We start from the raw sequence: 26,163 nt of genomic DNA, 5'->3' as shown, positions 1-26,163 counted from the left end.
TATGGAAACTGGGTTTGTAAATAAGAAAGATGCTCTTGTCCTTTCACCATTTTTTTCCCCCTCGTGCACCAATTGACTGAAAGAGCGTGCACGTGATGACGTCACGTTATCGATGGGAAAATGAATTTTTAGACAATATGATTAGCCTGAGCGACTAGAAGACCCCGAGAGTAACAAGCGGTAGAGAATGGATGGGTTAGAAAAGACTGATTAAAAAAATTATAATAAAAGAAAAAAAAACATTTTTTTACTCGAGACTACCCGCCAAATTTTGGATGCTGGCGGCCCATATCTGGCCCACGGGCTGTAGTTTGGGGACCCCTGCTCTATCCATCGATTATAAATTTTTATAATTTTGTTCATGTCTGCTTTGTTTTTTAAGCCTTTTTTGTAAAAGAAAAGTTAGTTTTTTTATATTGCAAAGACACAAAATATGCAATATTTTCCCCCCAAAGTAACCGGAAGTAGAATTTCTGATGTGAAGTAATCGCTCAATAATTCATAACATTGATTGGAGAAATGACAGTTTAAAAAAACAACAACTTTGTGTTATTAAAATCAACATTGCAATTTTTCTTATTACATGTCACCTGTTTGCTCTTTTATTCCACATATTTATTTATTTTTGGTTGCATTTTACATGAAAAACTTAGTTGCGGGCCCTAAATGGCCCCCAGGCCGCACTTTGTCCCCCCCTTCTGTATACAGTCTCTTCCTCAGGAATAATAGCTCCTAAAAAGTGTTTTTTTTTGTTTCATGACAGATTTTATGCTGCTGAAATCTGTCTGGCTCTCAACTTCCTGCACGAGAAGGGCATCATCTACCGAGACCTGAAGCTGGACAATGTCCTCCTGGACCAGCAGGGACACATCAAGCTCACAGACTATGGCATGTGTAAGGTGAGGAGCATGGCACTGCAGACTAATTGGCTAATTGCACTTATCCTATTGTCCAGGCTATAAAGCGTACCAATGTTTAAGCCACACCCACCACATTTTAGAAGGAAAATATTTGTACATATTAGCCACACCGGATGTTTATTAACATACGTTAATTGTTTTGTCTGTCAAAAATTGAATTCATTTACTGTATTTTCCGGACTATAGAGTGCACCGGTATATAAGACGCAACCACTAGTGTTCAGGGAAAAAAACATTGTTTCCATACATAAGCCGCACCCACTAGAGTTCAGGGGGAAAACATTGTTTCCATGTATAAGCCGCACACGCTAGACTTCAGGGAAAAATCATTGTTTCCGCACCAGACTATAAGCCGCAGATATATACGTTGTGAATAGAGTTATTTACACGGAAATATTTTGTGAATGTTTATTTACATACCTTAATTGTTTCCAAATGTTGTATGTAACATGGAAGTAAAACTTTTTTTCTTTAAGGAACTCAAAGCGCTTTGACACTATTTCCACATTCACCCATTCACACTCACATTCACACACTGATGGCGGGAGCTGCCATGCAAGGTGCTAGCCAGGACCCATCAGGAGCAAGGGTGAAGTGTCTTGCTCAAGGACACAACGGACGTGACTAGGATAGTAGAAGGTGGAGATTGAACCAGTAACCCTCAGATTGCTGGCACGGCCACTCTCCCAACTTCGCCAGGCCGTCCCAAGGCGCAGATATATACCTTGTGAAATGAGTTATTTACATAGAAATAATCTATAGATGTTTATTTACATACCTTAATTGTTTCCAAATGGTGTCTGTAACACGGCAGTAAAACGGCTGATCGAACAAAACAGAAGTCATCGTCATGGACCCACTAACAATCCATCTCGCCAATCAGACCCCGGTGACGTTATGGTGAATTTGCAAAACTGAAACAGTACAAAAAGAATGCCATTTTAAGTTAATAATACTAACACAGAAACGTGTTAACATATTAGCTAAAGCTAACGACGCTAGCTTCATTACATTACGCTAGCGTGTACAAATATGCATGAAAACATTCCTACAGACATGACACAATTAATCGTTTTAGTAATATTGTAAAACTTACAAACATTGCCTGGAGTGATGAATGAAGAAAACATACGAGCAGAAAAGCTATGGAGGGCTAGAAGGCGAGACAGCACTTTTACTTCCGGTTGAAAGCTCAGTCTCGACAGGAGAGCACTGCCGCACTAATCCAAAAGATGGCGCCATAGCACAAACAATAACACACCTTTTCAATGTCTTTGCTTGTTTGCATTATGGCCATAATAGCAGCACCGTTTTATAAGATGCAGGGTTCAAAGCGCAGCAAAAAAACAGCGGCTTACACTCCGGAATTTACGGTAGTTTTACAAATTTAGTTTCAACCCCATGAAGTCAATAATTAGTTTCTAGTGCATGAGTGTGAGTATGTGGGCCCTAAGTGATATTGAAGAGTGTGTGTGTGTGTGTGTGTGTATGTGTGTGTGTGTGTGTGTGTGTGTATACATTATAGATAATTCAAAAAGTTCTGGATGGATTTTAATGAACCTTTTAGGAAACGTCCAAAATGGGAGAAGCCCGCCTCCACTCACACACACAAAGATAGTGGACAACTCTCAAGAGAGTTCACTCCATTTATTTCATTCCGCTATTAATAACTCAAAAAGTCATGGTCACATTTTCATGAACTTTTCAGGAAACGTCCAAAATGGGTTCAGGAAGGCGTGATTCCATCTTGGGACTAGATTCAGGACTTTTTCCCCCCTTGGGATGTCTGCTCTCTCCTTCTACTTAACATAATGGATCAGCATTCTGTCTGATTCCTTACTGTGAATGATGTATTCTGCCCAGGAGGGGATCAGACCAGGGGACACCACCAGTACCTTCTGCGGAACGCCCAACTACATCGCCCCAGAAATCCTCAGAGGAGAAGACTACGGTGAGCAAGTCACCACATCAGACTGAGTCCCAGCGTGCATCATCCGGGGACACGTCTGACTTTGTCTTGTGGACCGTGTTCAGGTTTCAGCGTGGACTGGTGGGCGCTCGGCGTGCTCATGTTCGAGATGATGGCCGGAAGGTCGCCCTTTGACATCATCACTGACAATCCTGACATGAACACCGAGGAGTACCTCTTTCAAGGTGAGAGGTTTATAGGAAAGGTTTATAATCTTACAGTGTTCACGTCTCGATCATTGAGGGCCACATCGCAGTTATGGCCGCCCTCAGAGAGCAACATTGAATAATGTATAAATACACAGTAGGGCTGTCAACAAAATAGATTTTTGACTGAATCGCAATTCTTATTTGTAATCAATTAAAAAAAATAAAATAACATTTGAAAAATGTATGATGGCGCTCAGTATCAAAAAACATGTTTTTTAGGGTTTAAACAATCACAATTAGCTAGGATGCTAGCATAAAACATTAGCATGCTAAATTAGGAGAAATTGACATATTTTTAAGATGTGCTTAAGTACCAAAATTCAGGGTTTTTAGGGTTTAAACAATCAAAATTAGCCAAGATCCTAGCATAAAACGTTAGCGTGCTAAATTAGGAGAAATGGACATAGTTCTAAGATGGCGCCAAGTAAAAAAAAACATGCTTTCTTTTTAGGTTCAACCAAACAAAATTAGCTAAAATTTTAGCATGTTAACATTAGCATGCCAAATTAGGAGACGTGAACATACTTTTAAGATGGTGCCAAGTACCAAAATTCAGGGTTTTTAGGGTTTAAACAATCAAAACAAGCTAAGAGGCTAGCATAAAATGTTAGCATGCTAAATTAGGATAAGTGAACATACTTTTAAAATGGTGCCAAGTTAGTACTTGGCACCGTTTTTGTTGGAACATTCAGGGTTTTTAGGGTTAAACAATCAAAATTAGCCAAGATCCTAGCATAAAACATTAGCATGCTAAATTAGGAGAAGTGGACATAGTTTTAAGATGGCGCCAAGTATAAAAAAACATGATTTCTTTTTAGGTTCAACCAAACAAAATTAGTTAAAATGTTAGCATGTTAACATTAGCATGCTAATAAAGAAGTTGGCATACTAGTATGATGATGATTTTACAGTAAAAAACTGACAGTTCTGTCACCCAAATTTTACCGTAAAAATTATTCTTTTTTTTACAATATTGGAAAAACATTACCACTATTTTACTGCAAAATCTGAGGTTCCTGTTTTTACGGTGTATCACCCTAAAGAGAAAAATGATACCACGTTTTTTGGTTTTCTCACGGTAAAATTCTGGCGACTCAGCAACCAATTTTTCACCGCAAAAATCAATCTTACAATTGGCGAACCGCCATCTGTGTGTAAAGACCCTTTTAGAAACATGAACTAGGGTGCAGTGAGGAAGTAAGTACCAGAACAAGGTTTCTGTAGGTCACAGGTGTCAAACTCAAGGCCTGGGGGCCATATGTGGCCCGCCCCATCATTCTATTTGGCCTGCGAAAGCCTGGAATTAATATGTGTCTTTTTAAATCATCCTAAGCTTGGAACCCTGCGGTTTATAAAACAGTGCGGCTAACTTATAGATTTTCTTCGCTGAAGGCCATCATGCAAATAGTTTTCATAAAACACATGCAAAGACACTGAAAAGGTGTTTTATTTATGCTATGGCGCCATCTTTTGTACGAGTTCGCTCACTGCACTCGTTGCAGTGTCCTTCCATTTAGTGCTTTCCACCGAAAGAATAAGTGTCATTGAGTCTTCCAGCCCTCCATACTACTCGTACAGATCCTTCATTCATCAATCCAAGCAACATTTGTAAGTTTTACAATATGTCTAAAACAATTTGTACTTACTAAACTGTCCTATGTGTGATGTCTGTAGGAGAGTTTTCATGCATATTTGTAAATGGCAAAATGGTAAATGGGTTATACTTGTGTAGCGCTTTTCTACCTTTTTTTAAGGAACTCAAAGCGCTTTGACACTATTTCCACATTCACCCATTCACACACACACATTCACACACTGATGGCGGGAGCTGCCATGCACGGCGCTAACCAGGCCCATCAGGAGCAAGGGTGAAGTGTCTCGCTCAAGGAGACAACGGACGTGACTAGGATGGTAGAAGGTGGGGATTGACCCAGTAACCCTCAGATTACTGGCACGGCCACTCTCCCAACTTCGCCACGCCGTCGCCGTATTTGTACGCGTTGTCGTAATGTAGCGACGTTAGCATTAGCTAATATGCCAACACGAGTGTCTTTCTTAGTATCATTAACTTACAACGGCATTCTTTTTGTATTGTTTAAGTTTCACAAATGCCTCAGTAAATTCACCAAAATGTCACAGTGAAGTGATTGAGTCTCTTTAGCTGATTGGAGAGCAAGCTTGCGCAGCGAGTGGGTCCATGACGATGACTTCTGTTTTTTGATCAGCTGTTTTACTGCCAATTAAGGTATGTAAATAAACATTTATAAAATATTTCTGTGTAAATAACTAATTTCACAACGTATATATCTGCAGCTTATACAAAACCCAAAACCAGTGAAGTTGGCACGTTGTGTTAATTGTAAATAAAAACAGAATACAATGATTTGCAAATCCTTTTCAACCAATTGAATAGACGGCAAAGACAAGATACTTAATGTTCGAACTGGAAAACGTTGTTATTTTTTGCAAATATTAGCTCATTTGGAATTTAATGCCTGCAGCATGTTTCAAAAAAGTTGGCACCAGCGGAAAAAAAGACGGAGACAGTTGAGGAATGCTCATCAAACACTTATTTGGAACATCCCACAGGTGAACAGTCTAATTGGGAACAGTGGGTGCTATGATTGGGTATAAAAGCGGCTTTGATGAAATGCTCAGTCATTCAAGGATAGGGCGAGGGTCACCACTTTGTGAACAAATGTTTTAGCAAATTGTCCAACAGTTTAAGAACAACTTTTCTCAACAAGCTATTGCAAGGAATTTAGGGATTTCACCATCAAGGTCTGTAATATCATCAAACGGTTCAAAGAATCTGGAGAAATCACTGCCCGTAAGCGATGATATTACGGACCTTCGATCCCTCAGGCATCAAAAAGCGACATCAGTGTGTAAAGGATATCACCACATGGGCTCAGGAACACTTCAGAAAACCACTGTCAGTAACTACAGTTTGTCTCTACATCTGTAAGTGCAAGGTAAAACTTTACTATGTAGAGCAAAAGCCATTTATCAACAACACCCAGAAATGCTGCCGGCTTCGCTGGGCCCGAGCTCATCTAAGATGGACTGATGCAAAGTGGAAATATAAATGATAAATGGGTTATACTTGTATAGCGCTTTTCTACCTTCAAGGTACTCAAAGCGCTTTGACAGTATTTCCACATTCACCCATTCACACACACATTCACACACTGATGGCGGGAGCTGCCATGCACGGCGCTGACCAGCATCCATCAGGAGCAAGGGTGAAGTGTCTTGCCCAAGGACACAACGGACGTGACTAGGATGGTAGAAGGTGGGGATTGAACCCCAGTAACCAGCAACCCTCCGATTGCTGGCACGGCAAAGTTCAAAAGTATATACCATATATATACTGTATATATGGTATGGGGGTGTATTAGTGCCTAAGGCATGGGTAATTTACACATCTGTGAAGATTAATGCTGAAAGGTACATACAGGTTTTGGAGCAATATATGTTGCCATCCAAGCAACGTTGCGTGGATGCTTATTTCAAAAATTGGTCTCTTCAGTTCCCAAATGTTTACTGAGTGTTGTTAAAAGGAAAGGCCATGTAACATAGTGGTAAAGATGCCCCTGTGCGAACTTTTTTGCAATGTGTTGCTGCCATTAAATTCTAAGTTAAGGATTATTTGCAAAAAAAAAATTATGTTTCTCAGTACGAACATGAAATATCTTGTCTTTGCAGTTTATTCAATTGAATATCAGTTGAAAATGATTTGCAAATCATTGTATTCTGTTCTTATTTACGATTTACACAACGGGCCAACTTCACTGGTTTTGGGTTTTGTAGTACGGTGCCGCTAATGTATGGAAAATGTTTTGTTTCCCCTCAAATTTAGCGGTTGTGGCTTATATTCGGGTACACTGTATAGTCCAGAAAACAGTTTAATCAGATTAGACTGTAAAAGTCCTAAATTTGAGTTTGAGTTTATTTGGAACATGCAAGCATACAACATGATACATCACAATTTCCAGTTTCTCTATTGAACTTGTTCGAAAAGGAGTAGGAAGAAGCTGAGTTTATTTAATCCTACCCCTTTTCCTTTACATAGCAGTTGCTAAAACTTTTGTTCACTTCCTGTTCTCAATTTATTCATAAGTAATAACAATTTAAATAAATAATAATTGGTGAAGTAAGTTATATTTCATATGGTGAGATGAGTAAGATTATCTAGTTAATGAATGGATGGATGAAATAAATTCAGACTGTTCATCATGGTTCTTCTTCTTTGTACTTTGTAAACACTTTAAGTTTGAATAGTTTCTTGAAGTGGATCATATTAATACATCGTTTGATTTCTTTGCTTAATCCATTCCATAATTTAATTCCACATACTGATATACTGAAGGTCTTAAGTGTTGTACGTGCGTACAAATGTTATAAATTAAATTTTTCTCCAAGATTATATTTCTCCTAGTGGTTAGTAAAATATGTCATCCTTAAACCCTAAGGAACAATGTTGTCCTTGCGGCGAGCCAGTTTATCATAACATGATTTTGAAGCTTTCCTTTTTAAGAGGAGTCATGTGGTGAAATGTTTATTTTTAAATTCCTTTATGTGTTGCTGCTTCATCAGTAGCAAAGCGCTAAGCTTGCTTCCAGCAACATTGACTCAAGTTCGGAGCGTTGTTTGGTAACGAGAGATGCTCGGAGACAAATTATGCAGACAGCAACGTGACGGCTTGTTTGGTGCCAGTTAACGAAGAACACTCTCGTTCGTTTAGCCTCTTTTGTCGGATAACCGATATTTAGAGTGTGTGTGTGTGGGGGGGGGACAAATTAGGTTTAATGGAATGAAAATTAGCTTGGCGCTGCGTAGGACTTATGTCTGTGCCAATGCCGGCTTAGATGCTTCATTAAAATGCAGCAATCGCTAACAGGGTTCATTTTATTTCCCGCCATTGATAATCAACTTGGGTTGACTCACATTGAAGCAAAGCTTTAGTCTTCTCTTGCTGAATTCAGGGAGCATTAAACCATTAAAAACTAGGGGTGTGGGAAAAAATCGATTCGAATTCGAATCGCGATTCTCACGTTGTGCGATTCAGAATCGATTCTCATTTTTAACAAATCGATTTTTTATTTTTTAGTTAATTAATTGTTTTTTTTAAAATTTTTTAAAGTTAATCAATCCAACAAAACAATACACAGCAATTTCATAACAATGCAATCCAATTCCAAAACCAAACCCGACCCAGCAACACTCAGAACTGCAATAAACAGAGCAATTGAGAGGAGACACAAACACGACACAGAACAAACCAAAAGTAGTGAAACAAAAATGAATATTATCAACAACAGTATCAATATTAGTTACAATTTCAACATAGCAGTGATTAAAAATCCCTCATTGACATTATCATTAGACATTTATAAAAAAAAAAAAAAAGAACAATAGTGTCACAGTGGCTTACACTTGCATCGCATCTCATAAGCTTGACAACACACTGTACAATTTTTTCACAAAGATAAAATAAGTCATATTTTTGGTTGATTTAATAGTTAAAACAAATTTACATTATTGCAATCAGTTGATAAAACATTGTCCTTTACAATTATAAAAGCTTTTTACAAAAATCTACTACTCTGCTTGCATGTCAGCAGACTGGGGTAGATCCTGCTGAAATCCTATGTATTGAATGAATAGAGAATCCTTTTGAATCGAGAAAAAATCGTTTTTGAATCGAGAATCGTGTTGAATTGAAAGAAAAATCGATTTTGAATCGAATCGTGACCCCAAAAATCAATATTGAATCGTGGGACACCTCGATTCACAGCCCTAATAAAAACCCATTTTTTTGTGACTTGGCACCATCTTAAAAGTATGTTCACTTCTCCTAATTTAGCATGCTAATGTTGTATGCTAGTATCTTAGCTAATTTGGATTGTTTAAACCCATAAAAAGCCTGAATTTTGGTACTTGGCACTGTCTTAAAAGTATGTTCACTTCTCCTAACTTAGCATGCTAACGTTTTATGCTAGCATCTTAGCTCATTTTGATTGTTTAAACCCTAAAAACCCTGAATTTTGGTACTTGTATGTGGGCTCTGTACCGAGGATGTCGTTGTGGCTTGTGCAGCCCTTTGAGACACTTGTGATTTAGGGCTATATAAATAAACATTGATTGATACTTGTCACCATCTTAAAAGTATGTTCACTTCTCCTAACTTAGCATGCTAACGTTTTATGCTAGCATCTTAGCTCATTTTGATTGTTTAAACCCTAAAAACCCTGAATTTTGGTACTTGGCACCATCTTAAAAGTAGGCTCACTTCTCCTAATTTAGCATGCTAACATTGTAAGCTAGTATCTTAGCTAATTTTGATTGTTTAAACCCTAAAAACCCTGAATTTTGGTACTTGGCACCGTCTTAAAAGTATGTTTACTTCTCCTAATTTAGCATGCTAACATTTCATGCTAACATTTTAGCTAATTTTGATTGTTTGAACCCTAAAAACCCTGAATTTTGGTACTTGGCACCGTCTTATAAGTATGTTCACTTCTCCTAATTTAGCATGCTAACGTTTGATGGTAGCATCTTAGCTCATTTTGATTGTTTAAACCCTAAAAACCCCGAATTTTGGTTGGTAGGTTTCCTTACCAACATAATCTAACATTTCTACACGTCAAACAGTTAGCCTACAATAGCGTGTCGTCATAGTGTTAAAATAAAGGAACCCAAAGATACTATTGCTATCCAACCCTCATATTTCTCTAAACTAAATCTAAATGGGAAAACAAACTACCCCCTATGAGTTGGTATGATATTAAAGATTAAAGATTAAAGTACCAATGATTGTCACACACACACTAGATGTGGTGAAATTTGTCCTCTGCATGATATGATGTCTGTGATGACATCATCAACCTCACAAAACCAGGAAATACCTGCCGGCTCCGCTCCAAACATTTCTGAAGATGAGCTTCCACCACATGTAAGTATCTTGCAACAGTTAAATGAATACATTTATACGATACATAATGAAACCAGTACTCTTATAAATGCTAGCAAATAACATAATGACGTGAATTAGACCTGTTGAGACGAGTGATGAGTACAAAGTTCATCCACTCTGTCACACAGGGGTGCAAGGATTCATCGACAAAATGTGACCCCAGTAATTGTCGACAATAGTCCGGTGACATCATCGTAGCACGTGTTTTTTTAGACCGGTCACCATCAGCAACAGGAGATGAAAAATGGTGGTTGTACGGTATACAAGTACTAATAAAGTACCGCGGTACTAATGAATTAAAAACGGTAATATACTGCCTTTAAAAAAACACCTGTACTCTTTTTTTTTTTTTTTAAACGGACATTACAACACGCCGTCTTGACATTGCAATACTAGCAGAGGCGCGTGTTCGGCAACATACACGCGCAGAGTACTTACAAGCAGACACAGGGGGGAGACATAAGGGGCAGAATGGACACATTTTGGCTTAGAAACTAACAATAAAGGTGAAGCTATAAACACTGAAGTGCTGTGCTGCAAGCAGTGCTTTAAAACATAGCTAGCTAGCGGCTAATGTCTATCCGCAGTGTTTTAGCTACTTCTAAATCACTAATCCTGGCATCCATGGCGACAAATAAAGTAAGTATCATCCCTGCAGGGCGAGGAATAGCTAAACATGCTTCACTACACACTGTAGGAGGATGCAATAGCTAATCGCTAACAGCATGCAAGTGCTCCTTAATGTTAAAGTTAAAAGTTAAAGTACCAATGATTGTCACACACACTAGGTGTGGTGAAATTTGTCCTCTGCCTTTGACCCATCCCCTTGATCACCCCCTGGGAGGTGAGGGGAGCAGTGGGCAGCAGCGGAGCCGCGCCCGGGAATGATTTTTGGTGATTTAACCCCCAATTCCAACCTTTGATGCTGAGTGCCAACCAGGGAGGTAATGGACCCCATTTTTATAGTCTTTGGTATGACCCGGCCGGGGTTTGAACTCACAACCTACCGATCTCAGGACGGACACTCTAACCACTAGGCCACTGAGTAGGTAATGTAAACAAATGGGTGGATCTACACAGACATCGACTGTAACAATACCAAGTACAAGAGCCGTATCTAGTCGATACTACAATCAATGAATACATACATCAATATTTTTAATCGTCACAAAATCTTTTGTCTTTAATCAGTCATGAAGTCATGAACTACGTTCCTGGACACAGGAGAACTTTAATTATGACCAATGTGTGATCCTGTAACGACTTAGTGTTGGATTGATACCAACATGTGTAGTATCACCTAAACGTATGTTCAGTATCAAACAAGAGAAGAATAAGTGATTATTACATTTGAACAGAAGTGTAGATAGAACATGTTGAAACAGGAAGTAAGCAGATATTAACAGGAAATGAACAAGTCAATTAATAATGTTGACAAAATAATAGAATGATAAATGACACAATATGTTACTGCATACGTCAGCAGACTAATTAGGAGCCTTTGTTTGTTTACTTACTACTAAAAGACAAGTTGTCTAGAATGTTCAACATCTTATTTAATTAACACTCTCCTTTGATTGCAATAAAGAAACATATATTTAAAGTATCATAAGATTTTCTGTACAAATAAAGCCGATTTATTTAGAAATGTAGCAAAACGTATTGAAATACATTTTGGTACCGGTACCAAAATATTGGTATCGGGACAAGCCTAAAACACGCCAAAGGGGAACTTGATTTCTATGGTGGTACGTCTGGGATGTGCGAATATGTCGCAAATCTCCAGGAGGCGGTCTGCGACTCTTCTCGGTAAGATAGTCGATATCCATAAAAGTGACGCTTTAAACACATGGATGCGCCGCCCCAAAAGTGGCAACTGACAATCAAGTAGTAAGACCTTTGCTTCAAACTTAGCTAAACAACTAAATAACAAACAGTCTGATCTGTACAAGGAGGTCAAAGAGTTAACGAGCTCCCCTGCTGTGCACATACACAGTACATATGAAGATGTGCACACAGCTGCTTGGTGCCAATTATTAGCCACACCGCCCACGTAACGCAAAGTAATGCAAGTGTTTACATTCAAGTTTTTTTAGCCATAGTATTGATTAATGATCCTGTTTGTTTTAAAGCACAGATCAAAATCAGCAAGCATACATCATGAAACATTGAATACAATGTCAATAACGTTTTATATTCTATTCTAATCTAATCCTACATTATGCTTTCTGTGACATGTAAAATAATGACATTGTTCTTTGAGTGCAGTAAGAATTATGTTTATTCATACGTTTTATCATAAGGTTTTGTGTTCAAATGAAGCCAATAATGACAATTTTGTGGTCCTTTTTATTTTGAAAAGTATTGAAATACATGATGATACACATTTTGGGACCTAAACATTGGTGTTGGGACAACTCTATGCAAGTGGTGTCCCAATTCCCAGGGAAGATTACAAAGCTCTACCCCTTGTTGCTTCCTTTCCAGGGCTAGTGGTGGTTAGTGAGGGGGAACTTTGGGATGGGGCCCTCATCTTTGCAATGATAAGGGGGGGAGCAACTTCACACAGGTCTATAAAGACACGTATATCGAGATAGTATCGCTACCAGTCGTGTATCGCCCTTGACTGTGATGTTGGATACCATTATTCTGTAACTGTTGACTTAGTTAAAAGGGCTAGCATAAAACCTTAGCATGCTAATATAGAAGAAGTTAACATATTAGTATGATGGCGCTCAGTATCAAAAAACAATTTTAGTTAATTGTTTAAACAATCAAAATGAGCTAACAGTGGCATGCTAAAATAGGAGAATTGAAGATACTTTTAAGATGGTTCCAAGTACCAAAATCCATGTTTTTTAGGTTCAAACATACAAAATTAGCTAAAATGTTTGTATAAAATATTATGCTAACGTTAGCATGCTAACATAGAATAAGTTAGCATCATTCTAAGATGGTGGCAAGTGAAGGTTTAAACGAACAACACTTGCTAAAATAGTAGCACAAAATGTAAGCATGTTACTCAGTGGCCTAGTGGTTAGAGTGTCCGCCCTGAGATGGGTAGGTTGTAAGTTCAAACCCCGGCCGAGTCATTCCAAAGACTATAAAAATGGGACCCATTACCTCCCTGCTTGGCACTCAGCATCAAGGGTTGGAATTGGGGGTTAAATCACCAAAAATGATTCCCGGGCGCGGCACCGCTGCTGCCCACTGCTCCCCTCACCTCCTAGGGGGTGACCAAGGGGATGGGTCAAATGCAGAAGACAAATTTCACCACAACTAGTGTGTGTGTGACAATCATTCGTACTTTAACTTTAACTTAACATTAGCATGCTAATAAAGAAGTTAACATACTTGTACGATGGCGGCAAGTATCAAAAGCCATGATTTTTAGCTTTAAACAAACACATTTGCTAAAATGCTAGCATAAAACTTTAGCATGCAAAGTTGCTGCTATAAATGGAGGTCGGAATCGTTGGACACCTCACCCTTCGATTAAAAAACGATTATTGATGCATCTTTAACTTACGTTAAAGCTTATTTTCGGTTGACTAAATCAGCGTTTATCAATTGCAACTTTTATAAACAGTGCATTTGTAAAAAGAAAGTTAAATTAATTCCCATCACATTTATTAAATGAATGCAAATGTGTGCAAAACTGGAACTAATAAAGGAGCTGGTTGGATCTCTGGGTGAGTCAGTCAAAGTTTAGAACTGTCTGCATGACTAAATAATATAAATATATAATAAATATATTGATTATTGACGTTTAGTGATCGATGGTTTAATCGTCCCTGTCCAAATTGCGATGCATTTAAAAATCGATTATTATGTTCTATCCCACTTTGAATGGAAGGAGATATAATTGAGTGTCACACCTTCATAGATGAATGATGGTATAAACACGTATAATTAGGCCTTTATTTACCTGTTTGTTTCCTGGGGTCATATGGGGCCCTTCCACTGCCCATCCCCCATCACAGCCGTCGCCTCCTCGCAGCGTTTCAGCGCACAAATTCCTACATAATGCGATCGCCTTGTTGACGCAATATGTCTGTGCCGTGACTGTCGGCAGCGTCGCCGTGTGGCGCCGGGCTCGGAGCATCTGCCGCCAGCATCGCACCCTCCTGGCGGGCATGCCGCTCCAACAGCGGGTTGCTGGAGAAACGCCTTCCAACGGAAATCCAGTCTTTGCCTACAGGAGCCGCTCGGGCCATATGTTATTGCTGCTAGTCCTGTGCCAGGTCCTGCTTTGGGTAGTGGTCCCGCACATGTCCACACACAGCCTGGACCATGTGGGCTTTAGTGGAAGAACTGTGCTAACAAGATTCATCCATTTTGAAACGGTTAGATTCAACACATTTCATGTTAGGTTTGCTTCATTTGATGAACATTTGTTTGGCCGAATAAATGAGTAGTCGTTGAAGAGTACCGATCAGTGAAAAATAATGTGTTTGATTAATGCCTCTCAATACCCCGCTGGCCGGGGCTCTAGAGCCGCCCTAGTGGCTCCCTAGAGCCGCCCTAGTGGCTCTCTGGAGCTTTTAAAAAAAAAAAAAAAAAGTATGGAAATGGAAAAAGATGGGGGGGAAATATATTTTTGTTTTAATATGGTTTCTTTAGGAGGACAACCCTTCCTAATTGTTAGAAAGCCCACTGTTTAATATGTTTGCGTTTATGCTTCACTGATGAGAGTATTTGGCGAGCGCCGTTGTGTCCTACTAAGTTTGGCGATCTTTGAACTCACCGTTGTTTGTTTACATGTACAACTTTCTCCGACGCTGCCACAGACAGACGTGTCTTATGCCACTCCTTCTTTGTCTCATTTTGTCCACTAAACCTTTTATACTGTGCGTGAATGCACAAAAGTGAACTTTGTTGATTAATTGACTTGTGTGGAGTGCTAATCAGACATATTTGGTCAGTGCATGACTGCAGGCTAATCGATGCTAACATGCTATTTAGGCTGGCTGTGTTTTGCATCGTTATGTCTCGTTTGTAGGTATATTGGAGCTCATTTAATTTCTTTTGCTTATGTCCTCTGTGTATTTTATTAATATTTGCATGTTTCATGACACCATTATCTGTATGTAAAATTGGCTGCATTTCTGATAGTTGTTTGTGTGCCTTGTTGTTCCAGACAACAGCAAACACTACCCAGCTTGCAAAGATTGTAATATTTCCATTAGAACAGTGGTCCCCAACCTTTTTGTAGCTGCGGACCGGTTGTTGTTTTTTTTGTTTTGTTTTTTGTAATAAAGAAATACAAGCATGTGTGCTTATGGACTGTATCCCTGCAGACTGTATTGATCTATACCAGGGGTCACCAACGCGGTGCCCGCGGGCACCAGGTCGCCCGTAAGGACCAGACGAGTCGCCCGCGGGCCTGTTCTAAAAAAAAAAATTAAAAAAAATTAAAAAAAAATTTTTTAAATAAATAAATAAATAAAAATTTTAAAAAAAAGAAATAAAAAAAAAATTTTTTTTTTTTATTAAATCTACATAGGAAAAACACAAGATACACTTTCAATCAGTGCATCAACCCAAACAACCTCCCCCATGCACACTCATCCACACCCACTCACACAAAAGGGGTTATTTCTTTCTGCTACCAATATTCTGGTTCCCTCAACATAGACAACACATCTGCAAGGGACACAGTCCCTGAAGCACACATGATTGTATAGGCTGCTGGTCCACTAACATTTTCATTAATTACTATTTTTTATGTAATTATTTTTATATTGTTTTACTTTCTTTTTTATCCAAGAAAATGTTTTTTATTTATTTATCTTATTTTAATTTATTTTTTAAAAAAGGGCCTTATCTTCAACAGACCAGGTTGTCAATTAAATTAGATTTGTTTAAATGGTTTTTTAAACCAGGCCCAGTCCAGATAATGTCCAAGTCGGACTCAGCAACACACACCTTCATTTATGTACACAGAAAAAAATTAGGGAACACAACAGATTGCATATAATTTATAAACACAATTACATTTTCAAAATAAGCATTTATGTACAGTCCAGATTATGTCCAGGTCACGCAAATTAGGGAACACAACAACAGATATCATATAATTTATAAACATAATTATACTTTCAAAATAAGCCTTTGAGGACTTCTCATCTTTTTTTCAATGTTTTTTGGCATCATTATCGTTTTCAACCATGTAACTTTCTAAAGTTAGAAAATACTGAATAAATGTTTTAAAGAAAGTAATACTAAGTGAATATCTGTTTTTGGCCTTAAAAATAAACATTTTACCGAGTACTATAATTAAATTGACTAAATCATGATTGTCAATGAACTCTCCTAAAATAACAGAAACCACATTAAGCTTCATAAACAAACCAATCCTTAAACACATTTTTTCAACTTCCTCCCAAAACAGGACATTTGTGTACCACTCAATGTTTAAAATACATCTTTGGAACAATTGATGCTTTTAAAGACAGACACATAGCTTCAAGGTTGAGAAGTTTCAGGCCCTCATATTCATACTCTTTGTACAAAACCTTTCTTTTAATCTTTTCTGGTTTGCCGTTCCAGACAAAATCGAAGACCCTCCGCTCATAAATCTTAAAAAAGTTTTGTGATGGAGCTGGTAATGACAAAAACAAATAAATAAATTGAGGAATAATTAACGAGTTGGCAATAGACATTTTACCATACAAGGTTAGGGATTTCCCTTTCCATAATTGCATAATTTTGTCCAGCTTTCTTAGTCGATTATCATAATTTACTGAGCCTAGATCAGACCTGGGCATTGTGCGGCCCGCGGGCCGCATCCGGCCCTTTGTACGTCCCTGTCCGGCCCGCGTGAGGCCAATTATAAATTACAAAATAAATTTTAAAAAGCATCTATTTCGAGTGTGCAATACAACGGTGCTGCTTTTGTTTTGAAAAGCGTTATTTGTATTACTTCCGTGTGGACGTATGCTCGTGCGCGCAGCGGCAATCTCAAATTACAAAATAAATTTAAAAAAACATCTTTGTCGTGCGTGCAATACAACTGTGCTGCTTTTATTTTGAAAAGTGTTATATGTGCGTATGTCCTGTGAGGGAAGGCGCACAGCGACTAAAAAGAGAAAAGTTGATGACGAATGGCGTGTTTTCAACAAGACAAGTAAAGGTAAAGCTGTGTGCTTATTTGTGGTACACACGTTGCTGTGTTTAAAGAATATAGTGTAACGACCTGCTGAAGTAGATGTTGTCTTCTTGAGTTGCGTAAATGAGGAGTGAGGAGACGTGCGTGTGGAAGGAACGAGATATGTTGAGCTGTGTTAGTATAGCTTGCTCAATAAAAGTTTAAAAAGAGCGTCAGACTTGATGTGCACTTCTTCTGGACGCTACAATTGGTGGCAGAAGTAAAACTTTGCGCATACTGCACTGTTTGTGTGCTACGTCATCGGGAGGTACGTGCAACGTGAGGAGCTCGCCGCAAAGAGAGAGAGAGAGAGAGCGTTTACAGGTGCAGCCACGCTGCTTGCCACGGGGGGAATTCCGCCCTCAATGAAGACTCCCAGGTTTGATGGCAAGGCGAACTGGGAGGCATTTCATCCCACTTCTGACATCAATTGTAGCGTCCAGAAGAAGTGCACACCAAATCTGATGCACTTTTTAAACTTTTATTGAGCATGCTATACTAACACTGCTCAACTTATCTCGTTCTTTCCAAAAGGAAAACCAATCCTCACTCCTCATTTCCGCAACAGCAACGCTTCCTCCTTCTTCGCCAATCACCTTACAGGCGTGCTACGTTCACAACGTTTTCTTATCTGGTTAAATAAAGGTTTTACAACAAAGAGGATGCAGGATAAAGTGACAGAAATTGAAATTTTTGTATTGTAATATACATCAGGAAGTGTTGTGTAAGAAAGTGTTAAAAATAAAACCATCAAAAGCCATCTGCTTTTGTATAAAGATAAGTTAGGTTAAATGAAAATATTATTATTATTATTATTATCTATCTTACAGTATATCAAAAATAATTTGAGCAAAATTTAATTGAAATATTGTCAGTGTGGCCCTCCAGCAGTGCTCGGGTTGCTCATGCGGCCCCCGGTAAAAATTAATTGCCCACCCCTGGCCTAGATCTTCCAGATTTTCTGGGACAACAACACCAAGTATGTTAACTGGTCCATCTGTCCACAAAACAGGCACTTTGCATTCCATTCGAAAGGACGTTCCCTTTAGATTTCCGATCCTTAACATTTTACATTTATCATAATTAAGCTTAAGGCCAGATTGCTGTGAAAATATGTCCAAAAGATTAAGAAGGTTCCGCAAACAATGAGGAAAAATCTTATCTTTGTGAATCAGCCTTTTCTGACATGAACTTCATCAAGAACAAACACAGAACACGCCTCACTGATGCACATCTGCAAGACTCACTCAGAGTTGCAGTGTCAAGTTACACACCAGAGTACAACACACTAGTTAACAGCATGCAATGCCAGGCTTCCCACTAACTGACAAAGAAACAGATAACAGATTTGGTGTCCAGTTCAAAGTGTGACATGATTTAAAAATGTGAGAGTTTACTTTTGTATTTTACATGAGTTATTATTTGTACAAACATGGTGCAAAGTAATTCATGATTTGTTAAAAAATGTTAGTGGCTAGCTAGTTAAAATGGGATATTGTGATTTCACAAGACTGTCTTAGAAGTGATCATTTGAAAATGTTCAATTTGAAAAATGTGCACTTAGAGAAAATATAAAAATAAAGTGTTGCATATTGATATTTATCTGTTTCTATATATATTTATTGTGAGAAATCATTAAGATGATCAGTGTTTCCACAAAGATAAATATCATTAATTATTAATAATAACAGAGTTAAAGGTAAATTGAGCAAATTGGCTACTTCTGGCAATTTATTTAAGTGTGTATCTAACTGGTAGCCCTTCGCATTAATCAGTACCCAAGAAGTAGCCCTTGGTTTCAAAAAGGTTGGTGACCCCTGATCTATACAAATATATATTGTGTTTTTTATGTTGATTTAATAAAAAAATAAAATATTTTATTTTATTTTATTTTATTTTTTTAATTTCTTGTGCGGTCCGGTACCAATCGGTCCATGGTCCGGTACCGGGCCGTGGACCGGTGGTTGGGGACCACTGCATTAGAAGAGACAGCCAGCCGTTTCCTTTAACTTGGAGACACATTTGACCATTCTAAGACAGTCATTTCCAGGAGTTATCTCACCCTCTGAGAAGTTTTACTAATGTTTTCCAATGTCGTAAAAATGTGTGAAATAAACATTACATTTTGACATTTCTGTCAACAAAGATTTGCGTCAGCCTGCAACACATAGTCATTTTGATAGTAAGCTAATATACCGTATTTTTCGGAGTATAAGTCGCTCCGGAGTATAAGTCGCACCAGCCGAAAATGCATAATAAAGAAGGAAAAAAACATATAAGTCGCACTGGAGTATAAGTCACATTTTTTGGGGGAAATTTATTTGATAAAACCCAACACCAAGAATAGACATTTGAAAGGCAATTTAAAATAAATAAAGAATAGTGAACAACAGGCTGAATAAGTGTACGTTATATGACGCATAAATAACCAACTGAGAACGTGCCTGGTATGTTAACGTAACATATTATGGTGGCTGTTTAAAAAAAAAGAAAAAAGGCAGATAATCTGCCAATAATATTTTACATGTCTACAGTTAACACATGCGATCGGTATCGTCCGATCTCACTCATGGGCGATCGGTATCAGATAGGAGCATCCCTAATATCGGTGTGATGATGCCCTTGCAGTTTCGTGATAAACGAAGGTTGAAGTGAAGTACTAATCACTGTAAGAGGAAAAGAAGGATGATTAGTGACAGGGTGTTGATGCTGCGTGTGTGTTGTGAAAATGGCAAGGAGGAACAGCGCCGAGTCCAACGTATCCCATCCCTCCTTTGGACGCCCACACAACAGACATGATGTGACTGTGAATCCTCCTCCTCACTCACCATTGTCCTCCTCCTTTCACTTTCTCTCTCCTGCCTCTTTGTTGCCGTCTCTCTTTTGTCCACAGTTATTCTGGAGAAGCCCATTCGCATCCCAAGGTCTCTGTCGGTGAAAGCTGCCAGCGTGCTCAAGGGCTTTTTGAACAAGGTGAGTTTTTACACAAGACACGCACCTTTTTGCTGGGCACGTCACAGTCCACTTCTTCCACCGGGAGCCAAGCACTGAAAAGTCTAAAGCATGCAGGGGCCATTGTGATATTATTGATTTTCAAAAACAATACAACACTGTCTATAGATTTATTTTAACCTTTAGGGCTCCTCTCAAAGGTGTAAGTAATAAAAACGTTAAAAATAAGTCCTATATTTATTGTTTTCATTCAATGCTGAAAACTCTAGACCAGTGATTCTTAAACTGTAGTGGGCTCCATCTAGTGGTACGCCAAAGAATCACTTAATTAAATATTCAGTGTTACTGTTCAAACTGTGTGTAATTTGTTACAGTGGTAAAAAAAATATGGAATATACTTGTTAAATAAAACCTCTGCCTTGTTTTTAATGAATACTTAGGCCTACTACGCTACTGTATTTTAATGTTGGTCATTATGGTGGTACTTGGCAAGCCAAGTGTTTTCTGAGGTGGTACTTGGTGAAAAAAGTTTGAGAATCTATGCTCTAGAATCTCCATCAACTTCAGGTCTATCTGCCAGGGGTGTCTAAACTTTTGGACTTAGGGGCCGCATTGGGCTAAAAAATGTTTGGCTGCGGGCCGAAAGCATGTAAAGTAACTATATATATATATATATATATATATATATATATATATATATATATATATATATATATATATATATATATATATATATATATATATATATATATATATATATATATATATATGTATATATATATATATGTATGTATATATATATATATATTTATATATACTGCGCTGCTGATCCGCTCGGGATGGTCTCCTGCTGGCCCCACTATGGACTGGACTCTCACTATTATGTTAGATCCACTATGGACTGGACTCTCACTATTATGTTAGATCCACTATGGACTTCGCTAGACTCTCACAATATTATGCTAGATCCACTCGACGTCAATTGCATCGGTCCCCCAGGGGGTAGGGGGTCCCACATCTGCGGTTCCCTCCAAGGTTTCTCATTTTTATCCCATTGGGTTGAGTTTTTTCTTGCCCTGATGTGGGATCTGAGCTGAGGATGTCGTTGTGGCTTGTGCAGCTCTTTGAGACACTCGTGATTTAGGGCTATATAAGTAAACATTGATTGATTGATTGATTGATAAACTATATATATATATATATATATATATATATATATATATATATATATATATATATATATATATATATATATATATATATATATATATATATATATATATATATATATATATATATATATCTGTGTGTATATAAATATATATATATATATATATATATATATATATATATATATATATATATCTGTGTGTATATAAATATGTATATGTGTGTATATATGTATATATATATATATATATATATATATATATATATATATATATATATATATATATATATATATATATATATATATACAGTTGTGCTCATAAGTTTACATACCCTGGGAGAATTTATGATTTCTTGGCCATTCTTCAGAGAATATGAATGATAACACAAAAACCTTTCTTCCACTCATGCTTAATGGTTGTGTGAAGCTATTTATTGGCAAACAACTGTGTTTACTCTTTATAAATCAAAATGACAAAAGAAAGTACCCAAATGACCCAGATCAAAAGTTTACATACCCCAGTGACTTTGATCTTATAACATGCACAGAAGTTGACACAAACAGGTTTGAATGACTAATCAAGGTTCCAATCCTCACCTGTGACATGTTTATTTGTAATTAATGTGTGTGTATAAAAGGTCAGTGAGTTTCTGGGCTTCTGACAGACCATTGCACCTTTCATCCAGTGCTGCACAGATGTTTCTGGATTCTGAGTCATGGGGAAGGCAAAATAATTGTCAAAGGATATGCGAGAAAAGGTCATTGAACTGCATAAAACAGGAAATTGTATATTAAAAAGATATCCAAGGAATTGAGAATGCCAATCAGCAGTGTTCAAACGCTGATTAAGAAGTAGAAAATGAGGGATTCAGGTAGACCAGCAAAGATTTCCGCCACAACTGCCAGGAAAATTGTTCGAGGTGCAAATAAAAATCCACAAATAACTTTATATTTATACAATAAAAATTGTGGTGTGGCTGTTTCAAGATGCACAATAAAGTGGCACTTAAAGAAAAATGGGCTGCATGGTCGAGTCGCCAGAAGAAAGCCATCACTCCAAATTACTGTGTTCCAGAAGGTTTGAGGCTTGTGTCTGTGCTTTTGGCGTAATGTAAGCGGGATACTTTGTGACATTTGTGCAGAAATGGCTTTCTTCTGGCGACTTGACCTTGCAGCCCATTTTTCTTTAAGTGCCTCCTTATTGTGCATCTTGAAACAGCCACACCACAATTTTTCAGAGAGTCCTGTATTTCAGCTGAAATTATTTGTGGATTTTTCTTTGCTCCTCGAACAATTTTCCTGGCAGTTGTGGCTGAAATCTTTGCTGGTCTACCTGAATCCCTCATTTTCCTCTTCTTAATCAGCGTTTGAACACTGCTGATTGGCATTCTCAATTCCTTGGATATCTTTTATACCCCTTTCCTGTTTTATGCAGTTCAATTACCTTTTCTCGCAGATCCTTTGACAATTATTTTGCCTTCCCCATGACTAAGAATCCAAAAACATCTGTGCAGCACTGGATGAAAGATGCAATGGTCTGTCAGAAGCCCAGAAACTCACTGACCTTTTATACACACATATTAATTACAAACAAACATGCCACAGGTGAGGATTGGAACCTTGATAAGCCATTCAAACCTGTTTGTCAACTTTTGTGCATGTTATCAGATCAAAGTCACTGGGGTATGTAAACTTTTGATCAGGGTCATTTGGGTACTTTCTTTTGTCGTTTTGATTTATAAGGAGTAAACACAGTTGTTTGCCAATAAATAGCTTCACACAACCATTAAGCATGAGTGGAAGAAAGGTTTTTGTGTTATCATTCATATTCTCTGAAGAATGGCCAAGAAATCATAAATTCTCCCAGGGTATGTAAACTTATGAGCATGACTGTATACATATTAATATATGGAAGTCGCCTTCCGCCTACTGCCCGAATGCAGCTGAGATAGGGTCCAGCACCCTGCGACCCCGAACGGGACAAGCGGTAGAAAATGGATGGATTGATATATAATTAATATAATTGTATATTAAAAGTATGTGAAAGTTTGACTCCTACCTTATTTACTCTCGTGACAACCTTCTTAAAGTTTTGTAATTAATCAGAAATATATCTAGCAGCTAAAATGCGCCAAACATGGATAAGTGTGGAGAGGGTTTTACATTGTTCCCATCATGCTTTGTAATGGTTTTAAATGGGTGTAATTTAGAAATTGGGGTTCGGAAGGTTTTTTTTGTAATATCCACAAAGTTCAGTGACCATGTGTGTCAACCTTTATATTAGTTGCATTTTTATTTGCACCATGACTAGGGAAGACTGACTGTTTGGATTGTGTCATATAAGTACATGCTGTGCTATTGTGTCAAAATACTTTAACTCACATTGTGAAAGTTTGCATGCTAAAATGCTAACTGTAACATGCGTCGAGCACCAAAATATTTTTCGTGAAGGTGTGTACCTGAAAAATGTGTTTCAAATGCTAACATGGTAACATTAGCATGCCTCAAGTACCAAAATAAGACTAGAGTGTATACCTACACAATTAGCTAAAAACAAAAAAAAGCTACCATGCTAACATGTATCATTAGTCAAAATTAGCTTTAAAAATGCTAGCATATTAAAGTTAACATGCTAGCAGGTATCATTCGTCATGTAACCAAATATTTGACGCTGAGGTGTATACCTGCAAATTTAGCAAAAAAAATGTAACATGCTAATATTGAAATGCTAACAATTGTTGCCCTAGGCCATTGAACAAATTAGCTGCAACAAATGGCCCTCGGGCTGCACTTTGGACACCCCTGATTTAAACACCCAAATCAAAATGTATGAAATAAAATATTTCAGAGTGTGTATAAGTACTGTTGGACAATATTCATATATGAAACATTCATTTTGTTCCATCTTAAAAATGTGCGAAGTATGATCAATACTCTTAATTTTCCACATGGCTTCCTCTCGCAAACAAATGTGATGTGAGATATCCTCCATCTTGTTACTGAAACGAGGAATCCACATGTGACAGTTTCTCTGCCTCACATTCCTGAGCGGCTGTTTTGGTTCCAACAGGATCCCAAAGAGCGGCTGGGTTGCCAGGTCCAGACAGGCTTCACGGATATCAAGTCGCACACGTTTTTCCGCAATATAGATTGGGAGCAGGTAAGAACGATATTGCAGTGTTTATGTATTTATGTCATCTTCGGAATGCGATACCAAACATCAAATAAATACTGCCACAACACATACAATTAGGGATGCCCACACTTATGCTGTCATTAAGTTGATGTGGAGTGGTAATTGACTATTTTGGTGACAAAATAATTCATGAAGTTACTATCACGACTGTGTAAGTTGAAGGATTGCGGACACGTTTGTTACTGGATACTTTCCAATATGCTTCTGCTAATACTGCTGTTATCGGATATTTTACATGCAAACCGATATCATCTTGTACTTGGTTTTTGTCTTTGTAATTCATATTTTTAATATTTGTTCATTTTACGATATGTGCTTGCATTATAATGTGTGATATCATGTGCGATACAAACAGTCTTACTGCGTGTTTACTTGTGTGTGATATCATGTGCGATGCAAGCAGTCCTGCAGAGCGTTTACTTGTGTGTGATATAATGTGTGATACAAACAGTCCTGCTGCGTGTTTACTTGTGTGTGATATCACGTGTGATATAAGCAGTCTTGCAGCGTGTTTACTTGTGTGTGATATCAAGTGCAATACAAGCAGTCGTGTAGAGCGTTTACTTGTGTGGGATAGCATGTGTGATACAAGCAGTCCTGCAGAGCGTTTACTTGTGTGTGATATCATGTGTGATACAAACAGTCCTGCAGCGTGTTTACTTGTGTGTGATATCACGTGTGATATAAGCAGTCTTGCAGCGTGTTTACTTGTGTGTGATATCAAGTGCAATACAAGCAGTCGTGTAGAGCGTTTACTTGTGTGGGATATCATGTGTGATACAAGCAGTCCTGCAGAGCATTTACTTGTGTGTGATATCATGTGCGATAAAAACAGTCCTGCTGCGTGTTTACTTGTGTGTGACTTCACCCTTTGCCTCTGATGGCTGCTGGTTAGCGCCTTGCATGGCAGCTCCCGCCATCAGTGTGTGAATGTGTGTGTGGATGGGTAAATGTGGAAATACTGTCAAAAGCGCTTTGAGTACCTTGAAGGTAGAAAAGCGCTATACAAGTACAACCCATTTATCATTTATTTATATCACGTGTGATATAAGCAGTCTTGCAGCGTGTTTACTTGTGTGTGATATCAAGTGCAATACAAGCAGTTGTGTAGAGCGTTTACTTGTGTGTGATATCATGTGCGATACAAACAGTCCTGCAGCGTATTTACTTGTGTGTGATATCACGTGTGATATAAGCAGTCTTGCAGCGTGTTTACTTGTGTGTGATATCAAGTGCAATACAAGCAGTCGTGTAGAGCGTTTACTTGTGTGGGATATCATGTGTGATACAAGCAGTCCTGCAGAGCGTTTACTTGTGTGTGATGTCATGTGCGATACAAACAGTCCTGCTGCGTGTTTACTTGTGTGTGATATCACGTGCGATACAAGCAGTCCTGCAGCGTGTTTACTTGTGTGTGATATCATGTGCGGTACAAGCGGTCCTGCAGCGTGTTGACTTGTGTGTGATATCATCTGCGATACGAGCTGTCCTGCAGCGTCTTTACTTGTGTGTGATATCATGTGCGATACAAGCAGTCCTGCAGGGTGTTTACTTGTGTGTGATACCGCGTGCGATACAAGCAGTCAAGCAGGATGTGTACTTATGTGTGATATCATG

The 26,163-nt window shown here is 38.1% G+C and overlaps 1 protein-coding gene across 4 annotated transcripts in view; it reads left to right on the top strand.

Annotated features, from left to right (window-relative positions):
• Positions 1 to 26,163, top strand: part of prkcz (protein kinase C, zeta) — a 197,280-nt gene that overhangs the window by 143,565 nt on the left and 27,552 nt on the right. For all 4 annotated transcript variants that reach the window (XM_062054179.1, XM_062054177.1, XM_062054180.1 and 1 more), the window contains 5 exons: positions 764 to 899; positions 2,784 to 2,871; positions 2,955 to 3,074; positions 20,121 to 20,200; positions 24,421 to 24,510. In XM_062054179.1, coding sequence (XP_061910163.1) covers positions 764 to 899; positions 2,784 to 2,871; positions 2,955 to 3,074; positions 20,121 to 20,200; positions 24,421 to 24,510 — 514 coding nt within the window. The remainder of the gene's footprint in view (positions 1 to 763; positions 900 to 2,783; positions 2,872 to 2,954; positions 3,075 to 20,120; positions 20,201 to 24,420; positions 24,511 to 26,163) is intronic.

This window comes from Entelurus aequoreus, linkage group LG07 (assembly GCF_033978785.1).
Source record: "Entelurus aequoreus isolate RoL-2023_Sb linkage group LG07, RoL_Eaeq_v1.1, whole genome shotgun sequence".
Classification (NCBI taxonomy): Eukaryota; Metazoa; Chordata; class Actinopteri; order Syngnathiformes; family Syngnathidae; genus Entelurus; species Entelurus aequoreus.
This window is presented reverse-complemented; position numbering and strand designations above follow the sequence as displayed.